General features: G+C 35.9%; 2 protein-coding genes across 4 annotated transcripts in view; both read right to left on the bottom strand.

Moving 5' to 3' along the window:
* The window catches only part of LOC128251116 (zinc finger protein 135-like), a 6232-nt gene extending 2569 nt beyond the window's left edge, over nt 1-3663 (bottom strand). Inside the window, exon 1 of one of the 3 annotated variants that reach the window (XM_052977530.1) lies at nt 3339-3663. The gene's annotated coding sequence lies outside the window, so the exon portion shown is untranslated. Of the gene's footprint in view, nt 1-2649; nt 3158-3192; nt 3304-3338 lie in introns of those variants that run through there. The other 2 variants (XM_052977528.1, XM_052977529.1) reach the window with 2 other exon arrangements.
* Nucleotides 3664-7016: 3353 nt separating this feature from the next.
* Nucleotides 7017-10694, bottom strand: part of LOC106870868 (zinc finger protein 665) — a 4641-nt gene continuing 963 nt past the window's right edge. Inside the window, exon 2 of the mRNA XM_052977526.1 lies at nt 7017-8988. Coding sequence (XP_052833486.1) covers nt 7231-8604 — 1374 coding nt within the window. The 5' untranslated portion in view covers nt 8605-8988 and the 3' untranslated portion in view covers nt 7017-7230. The remainder of the gene's footprint in view (nt 8989-10694) is intronic.

Genomic DNA, 10694 nt, shown 5'->3' with positions numbered 1-10694 from the left:
ATATATATATGTATATATACACACACATATATATATATATATGTATATATACACACACACACATATATAAGTGACCTAGTGGTCAGGCTGTTGCACTCATAATTGCTAGATCATGGGTTTAATTCCCTGATTGGGCGGTGTGTTGTGTTCTTGAGCAAAACACTTCATTTCACATTGTTCCAGTCCCACTTTTGAACAGGGGGAAATGTTGGCCTGCTCGGCCTAGGGAGCAGGGTGGAGTCAGTTGATCGCTAAAACAATGCAAAACACATTGTGACCAGTGATGTGTAAACAACATCTGATAGTCTGAGCATGTGATATATATATATATACATATATATACATACATATATGAGCATCACCATGCTGGCATGGGTTGGACAGTTTGAGAGGAGGTGGTCAAGCAGGAGCCTGCACCAGACTTCTGTGTCTGTTTTGGCATGGTTTTTATGGCTGGATGCCCTTCCTAATATCAACCACCTCGCAGAATGAACTGAGTGCTCTTTACGTGACACAAGCATAACGAGGTCAGTTTTGGTAAAGTTTTCACAGTTTTACAGTGTGGACTGGATGCTTCTAACATGACATCAGCACTAGCATGGTCACCAAGTAACTTCATCATCATCATCATCATCATCGTTTAACGTCCGCTTTCCAGGCTAGCATGGGTTGGATGATTTGACTGAGGACTGGTGAAACCGGATGGCAACACCAGGCTCCAATCTGATTTGGCAGAGTTTCTACAGCTGGATGCCCTTCCTAACGCCAACCACTCAGAGAGTGTAGTGGGTGCTTTTACGTGTCACCCGCATGAAGGCCAGTCAGGCGGTACTGGCAACGGCCACGCTCAAAATGGTGTATTTTATGTGCCACCCGCACAAGAGCCAGTCCAGGGGCACTGGCAACGATCTCGATCCTTTGAGGAGAGAGAACATTGGACAGGGTGATCTTGTGTCAGATGATGAAAGGTAATAAAGAGACAGAGACAAAAACAGATGTATTGCTGTAGAGGAGGTACAAGGTTACTTGGAGAGCTGTTCCATTATCTGGGGAAGCTCATTTGTATGTAGCAAGCATATCAGCCACTAAAGTGGTTTATTTAAGTATAATTCAATTATCTTAATTACTCCTCCTAAATTACAGGTGCTTAATGGAGTGCCATCACATAATAATCAATTAAAAAAGTAATAATTTCTTCTGTGATGCAACAAGCTGTTCCATTATCTGGGGAAACGTGATCTAAATACTCCTCACCAGGCTCTTTCACAATAACATAGTGTTCTTCACTTTCCATCCCTCTTGCTGTTTTAGTTTCCTCCTTTCACATGCACACACACATCAAAAAAGATGTCTGCATATGTATTTATGTATGTGTATTTGAAAGATAATGTGTGTATATGTGAGAGAGAGAGATAGAAAGTGAGTGAGTGACGCACATACATGCAAAAAATACATACACAACAACACACACCTTCACTCTCTCTCTCTCTCTCATACACATACATTTCATATACATGTACATACATCTTTCACTTTCTGCTCTCCCTTCAAAGCAAATGTCACCTTTTCACTTTCTCCTTTCTTCAAAGCGTAAAGAAATTAAAAACTTTCCAGCTTCAAACAAAAGAATACCATAAAATAACTCCCTTTGGCACACACACACACTCTAGGTAAAACCTCTGTATGAATTGTTATTTCTTGCTATGTGCACACGCAAAATTACAGCTCAAATCCAATTGAAATTACATTTTTCTATTCTGTAATTTGTGGGCGTGGGCGATGGGTGAGCGAGGTGAAGGAAGGGGCATTGAGTGTTTCTTTCAGAAAAATTAAATATATATATTCCAGATTCGTAATCTGTATTTTTCAAATTACAAATTAGAAATTTAGGTGAGGAAACTAAAAATTTTGAAAACGTGATTTCTGGGGAAAATCGTATTAACCCCCTTTTATATGATGAAACAAAACATAGTTTGTGATATAATGTGTATGTGTGTGTGCATTTGTGTTTGTCGTCACCTCTCACAATTTGAGGTAGAAATAATGCGAAGGTGGATTGTTTACGTCACAGTAACATTAGCGGCTCAGGAAAAGACAATGAGAGATTAAGTACCATATTTCGAAATAAATAAGTATTGGGGCTGATTGGTTTGACTAAAACCCTTCATGACGATGCCCCAGCATGACCATAATCTGATGAAATAAGTAAAAGAAACGTAAAAGTTATGGCGAACATTGATAATTCCCCAAATTTCATGGTGCTAGAGTAACATCAATAGTAATTCTATTTTCCATCATAGTACGGGCCGAAACCTATCAAATAACAAGCTTATTCTACTGATAGTCTTGACTTACTTTTACTCAAAGATATTTTCAAATTTAATAACTATAATTCACAAATGATCGGTGCATGGTGTGTCAAAGAGCTTCGTGTGATGAGAGGACTGGGATTAAGGTCATATCTTGTCTTTATTAAGAAAATCCAAATAGATAAATATTGAATGTGTTTATCTATCTTTTATTACACGTCCATTGGCAGTAACTAACTTGACATTATAGTTCTATAAAATCACAGATCGTAGTTAAGAGAATGGTGAAGAATAAGCTTGTTGATTTATCTTCTTATTGATTAACAATAGGCATACTTACAGATGTGTGCCCCACCATATGTGCGTGTTCATAATTTTCTGAATACGGAAATTTTCCAGAGATATATTAGATGGTGCAGATTGGTGTTATAATATCAGAATCTATTGTGAAAAAAGCTTTTCGGAAGACTGTAGAAGAGTTTCGATTTGTTTCCCTCACAACTTTCTGAAAACTGAGTATTTTTAAATAAAATTTCCTACAACCAGGTTTCCGAAAAAAGTAGATTTACAATTATGTGGGAATTTGATGTCTGATAATTCACAATTCTCGATTTTGCGTGAATTATCACCAACCTTATTTATTTGCTTTCAACACATTCCTGATAAAGTCGTAATGTACATCATCTGAGAGGTATTTTGATGACAGTTCTATTTTAAAATACTTAGTTTTCACACCCGAATAGTTATGTCTAAATCTGTTTCATCATTGATTTTAGACAAAGCAGTGGAGAATAGAATTAATATGTAACAAGCAACATCAAAAGATTTTACATTACTCATGTCCGATTACTTTTACTAGAATATCTGTATTATTTTATCTTACCTGTTATGCTACAAAAATCTGTGTTTCTTGTGAAATATCAGGAATTACACAAAATGACAATTTCATGACACCATTCAACACTAAGTGACCTTTCATAAAGGAAATTATAAAAATAGACTCGGAAAGAGGTGGCGAAATGTACTCACTTTTGCTTATATGATCCTAGAAAAATACATAAGTATTATTTCTAAAAAAAAAAAAACTTTACTTGAAATATGTGAAACGTCGTTGTTAAATATACTAGAATTGTTTAAATTTTATTTCAAATCAAAACAATAATGTAATTCTGTAAATTTCTCCAACTGTAATGTCTGACGGTCGCAGAACAATGTAGAAAGATACAATGTAATTTGATTCTGAATATGTTTCTGAACAAGAATGAAGTAGGGATCTAGCTTTAAATGAGCACAAAATACAAACGAAGTATGATTCTCACTTGAAATGTGATTCTCAAAAGTAAGAATGAGGACACAAAGTGGCAACGTACAGAGATTGTAGTACGTTTCGTTTTCTCCATGTCGGTACTGTAAGTTGTGTTGTGAAAGTTTAGTTGCATTTGAATGCCAATGAAATATGTAGATTATCCACGATAACCAGATTGGGGGTGAGAAACACAAGCAATAAATTTGGTAATTTTTTCAGATTAACACCCGCACGATTTTCACTAGGGTGTTAGGGTAAGGGTTACGGTTTTAGCGTCAGGGTTAGGGTAAGGGTTAGGGTAAGGGTTAGGGTTTAGGGTTAGTGTTAGGGTTACGGTTAGGATTAGGGTTAGGTTCAGGTATTCGTGCGGGTGTTAATCTGAAAAATTACCTCTGATTATATACGTGCATATACATAAATAAATACATAGATTCACATGTGTACTCATATATACATATACCCCTGCACATACGTATACATACACCTATATGCATATAATTAAAAGGAGGTACCTACACTTATACACATATAGGTATTCTTATACATATAATTACGCAGGTACACACCTATAAGTGTAAGTCCGAATATTCTAATGTGTGTGTATATAGGCAGATACACTATATACTGGCAGTGGAGGGGCACAGGCTACATAGACAAACAAACACACACACACATATATATTACATACATATAAGAGGGATGACCACCAAGTGGACATCCCTTTTGCTAGAAGAATACCACCTACGGTCTGACCACTGAGAAAAGATTGTTCTGAAGAAAATTCAGCAAACAGCTGGTGTTTGCTGAATTTTCTTGAGAACAATCTTTTCGTAGGTGGTCTTCTTCTAGCAAAAGGGATGTCCATTTAGTGGTCATCCCTCTTATATATATGTAACATAATTTTTCTGAATCTTCAGATTTTTCTATTTGCTAGGCCACTGGTTTTAAATTGATATTACTCAAATTAATATTCAATTTTTCACCCTTATTATTTAAATTTATATATATTATATATATATACATACATACATACAGGGGTTGGACAAAATGATGGAAACGCCTTAAAATTTCAAACAAACTTATTTTACTATGGGGTAGGACCACCTTTGGCAGTAATTACAGCTTGAATTCTACGAGGTATGGACTTGTACAAAGTTAGAATTGTTTCCAAAGGAATTTTTGTCCATTCTTCAGTCTCTAGTTCTTGTAGTGATGATGGTGGAGGATATCAACTCCTTACTTGTTTTTCTAAAATGCACCGTAAATGTTCAATAATATTGAGATCTGGAGACTGTTGGTGGCCAGATAAGATGTTCAGCTTCACTAGAATATTCCTTGTGCCATTCAGTAACAACTTTGTGTTGATCCGATATAATGATATTTTGAAAAATCCTGTGTTATGATTGTTGCTTGGTATACTACATTCTTTCTTTCACAATCTCTGTCTAACTTCCATGTGTTAGGGTCTCTACAATCACAATTATTATGTGTAGGTAATGGAGTGTTATTGTTTTTTGTTATTGTTATTTGTACCATTATGTTCTACTTTTTTTTTTTTTTTGTGTGCTTCAGTTTCAGTTTGTGTTTTTTTCATTTTCATAGAATACATCTAGTTTTCTTGTTTCACAATGCAAACTGATCAAAATTTGTCACTCACCTTACTGATAAATATATAATAAAAACGAGGTAAATTTAAAAAAATAAAGATTTATAACATCAAATGATGTATATATATATATATACATCACACAATGTTTCAATCATGGTACCTTGTAAAGCACCCCACTCTACATAATGCAAGTTTGCAGAATGCACATTCGAAATCCGCTGCAACAGCCTGTCCACTGAGACCTTTCCAATTTTGATGAAGACATTTATGACACTGCCGTTATGACTCTTGATTTTCTCTAATTTATGGATATCGGCTAAAGTTAGAGGGCTGTCCCTCTGGCAGGCTTTACTTTTTCTCCCATCAGTTTATTTATTTTGGAATGAAAACCAGCTGTCAATTGCGTTGCCACATCTGCTTGGAACTGCAGATGGTTGCACCACTTTTGAGCCTCTCCTGATTTGGTATACAGTATAAATGCATTAACAATACTTATATTTACTGTATCAAGTATCATCATCATTTATTTCCTAATTAGTAAACCTGGTAATAGCTCACCTGATTTAGCTGATCTCCATCTCTCATGTACTTGTTACAATTGAGGTTCACAAATGAAGTGCCATTTTTATCTACATGTGACTGTGCACAGGTAGATAGAAAACTGATTTACCTTCTGTCTCTGTATGCAATAGCCAGCAAGTTTCCGATCTGCCATTGGATTATTTCTCCATAACAATTATTTTACGAAGTGATTGCTTCAAACAAGATAGGAGGAAAAATAGATAGTCTAAGGTTTTGCCTCCTGGGAATGACTGTGGCTAGGTGGAGTCTCTTCAGAAACATTTGTAAGAGAACCAGTTCACAGACTTTTGTTCCAATCTTTGAAAAAAATCTCCAAAAATTCACAGAGGTCAGATATCACACCAAATAATGTCAGCTACTGTATCTGAATTGTTTACGTGGTGAAATCACGTTTTCATGAATGTATTGAAATTTGCAGCAAAATTCTCATTTAAATATGACTAAGTTATTATGGTCATTTCGGTGCCTTTGCCATGAAAATTTTGAGCTGGATTTTGACACTTTCGGAATAAAAGATAAATAAGGGGCTGAGTACTGAGCCCTGGTGAGCTCCTACCTGCACACTGAATTCGTTGCTATTCATATTACTGACTGTCACCTTACAGACACACCACAGTACATGGCTTCGATGGTTCTCATCAGTCATTCATCTATCCCTAAATTGTACAGCAACTGCCAGATACAAAACATAGGGCTTCTGTCAAGTTATTTCTCCATGCTGACACAGATACAATAAAAAAAAACCAAAGGCGTAGGAGTGGCTGTGTGGTAAGTAGCTTGCTTACCAACCACATGGTTCCGGGTTCAGTCCCACTGTGTGGCACCTTGGGCAAGTCTCTTCTACTATAGCCTCGAGCTGACCAAAGCCTTGTGAGTGGATTTGGTAGACGGAAACTGAAAGAAGCCCATCGTATATGTTTGTGTGTCTGTGTTTGTCCCCCCAACATCGCTTGACAACCGATGCTGGTGTGTTTGCATCCCCCGTAACTTAGCGGTTCGGCTAAAGAGACCGATAGAATAAGTACTAGGCTTACAAAGAATAAGTCCTGGGGTCAATTAGCTTGACTAAAAGGCGGTGCTCCAGCATGGCCACAGTCAAATGACTGAAACAAGTAAAAGAGTAAAGAGTTAAAAGAAGTAACTCAGAGTAAGCAGTAGAATGAATTTGGACAAAAAATGGAAATAAAGTTATCTTAAAAAACAAAACAAAATCAATTCATCATTTATTTAAACCATTATTGACATAGTTATTGTAGTATATGAATACCTACATGTTTTATTAAATGAATCCTTCGAAAGAATGATTTGCTAAAGATATGCTAATATGGTTTCTCCTTGTATGAATATAGCTTCTTTCTTGTATGACTTTATTTCTGTTAAGCAATCATATATTAAGAGAACAATTTACCACAGTGATGTGGTTACTACCTCGTGTGAATATGTTTGTGTTTAGTCAAGCGGCTCTTTACATAGAAAGATTTGCCACAGATGTCACAATGATATGGTTTCTCTCCTGTGTGCATGAGTTTGTGAATAGTTACTTCACCACGTCGAAGGAATGACTTGCCGCAGATATTACAGCAATATGGTCTTTCTCCTGTATGTGTACGTTTGTGGTCAATCAGATGCTGATTTTGATTGAATGATCTACCACAGATTTCACAGCGATAAGGTTTCTCTCCTGTGTGAATACGCTTGTGAACTGTTACGCTGCTGCTTTCAGAGAATGGTTTACCACAAATATCACAGCAATAACGTTTCACTCCTGTGTGAACACGTTTGTGTGTCGCAAAGTTACCACTTCCAGTAAATGATTTACCACAAATATCACAATGATATGGCTTCTCCCCTGTATGAATTCGTTTGTGTTCAGTTAGGTGATAATTATCAAAATATGATTTACCACAGATATCACAATGATATAGCTTCTCACCTGTATGTATACGTTTGTGTTGAGTTAAGTTATGATTAAGAGAGAATGATTTACCACAGATATCACAGAGGTATGGCTTCTTTCCTGTGCAAATATGCTTGTGTGATAGAAGTTCACTATTTTCAGAGAATGATTTAGCACAAATATTGCAATAAAACGGTTTCTCTTCTGTATGAATACGTTTGTGTTTAGTTAAGAAATGATTGAAGGAAAATGAATGCCCACAAACATCACAGAGATAGGGTCTCTCTCCTGTATGAATAATACGTTTGTGTTCAGTTAGATGATGATTTTGAGAGAATGATTTACCACAGATGTCACAGTGATATGGCTTCTCTCCTGTATGACTTCGTATGTGTTTAGTTAGATGTTGATTTCGTAAGAATGATCTACCACAGATATCACAGTGATGTGGTTTCTCTCCTGAATGAATACGTTTGTGTCTAGCTAAGTAACTAGTTTCAGAGAATGATTTACCACAGATATTACAATAAAATGGTTTCTGTTCTGTATGAAAACATTTGTGTTTATTTAAGTAATAATTGAGAGGGTAAGATTTCCCACAAATATCACAGTGATATGGTCTCTCTCCAGTATGAATAACACGTTTGTGTTCAATTAGATTTTGATTTTGAGAGAATGATCTACCACAGATATCACAGTGATGTGGTTTCTCTCCTCTATGAATAATACGTTTGTGTCTTCTGAAGCTAGACTGATGAACAAATGATTTACCGCAAACATCACAGTTATATGGTTTCTCTCCAGTATGAATGTATTTGTGTGTTATTAATGTACGACTGTCACAGAGTAATTTCCCACAAATATCACAGTGGTATAATTTTTTCCTTTTCTCTTTATTCATGTCACTATGTAAATCAATTCTTTTAAACTGTGTTTTATATTGAAACTTATTCACACATCATCCATCTTGCATTCTTTTTCTTTTCTCATGGCAATATAGAGATGTGTATCTTCTTTACATTTCTATATTTTATTCCTAATAAATATTTCTTCTTCTGTGATTTCTGTCAATACATGGATTCAGTTGTAAACTCCTTTTTAAATCTGTGCAAGTTTAACTCAAATGCAAAGTCATGTTGGTTACATTCCAGACAGTTAAGAAAACAGTTATTGCAATCAATCTCAGTATACAAAAAATATTTGCTTGTCATTTGGTATAGATTTGTATAACATTTTCCTTGAGAGTTTAAGATGCAAGAAAACTTTTTCGATGCTGATTGTTATTCTGAAATAGTAGAAAAACAAGAGTATAAGGTACAAGGGTTACTGAAAATACAAGAGTGGAAATTTTTGTATATTTCTTATAGAGATAAACTGTAGAACTAGACATTTACCTGTACAACTGAACTGTTTCCCTCTAGTTTCAAGATCTATATGATAGTGTGTGTTTATATATATATATATATATATATATATATTACAGGCATGGGTCTATGGTGAAGAGGCTTGCTTGCCACCTATGTGTGTGAGTTTCAGTTCCACTGTGTGGTGCATAAGGCAGCTGTTCCCTATATTATTACATTATTAACCCTGGATCACCCAAAGCCTTGGAGTGATTTTCCAGAGAGACAACAGGTTTGGAAACTTGTATATATATCTATATCTACATAGACACACACATATATTATATATGTCTGTGTGTGTGTGGGTATATGAATTTATATATATATATATGACATTCGAGCGAGATCATTGCCAGCGCCGATGGACTGGCTCCTGTGCAGGTGGCATGTAAAATACACCATTTTGAGCGTGGCCATTGCCAGTACCGCCTGACTGGCCTTCGTGCCGGTGGCACGTAAAACACCCACTACACTCTCGGAGTCGGCGTTAGGAAGGGCATCCAGCTGTAGAAACTCTACCAAATCAGATTGGAGCCTGGTGTAGCCATCTGGTTTCACCAGTCCTCAGTCAAATCGTCCAACCCATGCTAGCATGGAAAGCGGACGTTAAACGACGATGATATATATGTGTGTGTGTGTGGTTATATGAATTTATATATATATATATGTGTGTGTGTGTGATGTCATACATGTATTTTTTTGCATGCATGTATATATATATACATACAAAGCCAGCTGGCTGACAGACGTGTATGTGTGAGTGAAGGTGTGTGTGTTGTCATGTATGTATTTCTTCGCATGTATGTGTAAGTGGAACTCTCTCTCTCTCACACAAACACACATACAAATCCATAGTACAGTGGATTACTAAAACCATTAATGTTTATTGGTAATTAAACACCTGAACAACACCTGTGCGCATTTATCAGCTTTGTTTTTGTTGATAATTCATAACAACTTTTCCCGTGATCATGATTTGAGGAGACATACAGCAGTATGCTAAAGATCGGACATAATCTCTTGTGGGCAAGAAATATAAAATAAAGTTTATAATAAACAACACAAACACTGTGTAATTTAATAGCTTTTAATATGATACCTGTTAAACAGAAATTGTTTTTATTTAATGAAAATTTAATAAAATCTAATCATAAGTAAGTGAAATTATGCTAAATACAACTAAATTGAAAGCTTTTTCCCCTGGCCATATCAGCAATTCTGAAAACTTTTGGGTGTGAATTTTACATGAACAGAAGCTTTTTTTAACAAATGTTTATCCAGAAAATCACCTGCATAAATTACACAGGTGCGCAAATTACATGGGTTTTTATGGCATATATACACACACACACACACATATATATATATATATGTACACATACAAAAGAATATCGTACGGGTACGTTTTGCTCAATGAAGACATTGCAGTGTGGCTAGGGAGATTTGGCTGTTATGTCTAAAAGGAAGAGTGCTATTGTCGACAAGTATTGACCCTCGTGCCAAAAAATTTTCTGTGAAATTATGGGGGGAGAGGGATGGAACTTCCAGGTGTTCCACCCCACCTCACCCCGTTTTCCAGACAAAAAAG

Source organism: Octopus bimaculoides, chromosome 28, assembly GCF_001194135.2.
Source record: "Octopus bimaculoides isolate UCB-OBI-ISO-001 chromosome 28, ASM119413v2, whole genome shotgun sequence".
In the NCBI taxonomy this organism is placed as follows: Eukaryota; Metazoa; Mollusca; class Cephalopoda; order Octopoda; family Octopodidae; genus Octopus; species Octopus bimaculoides.
This window is presented reverse-complemented; position numbering and strand designations above follow the sequence as displayed.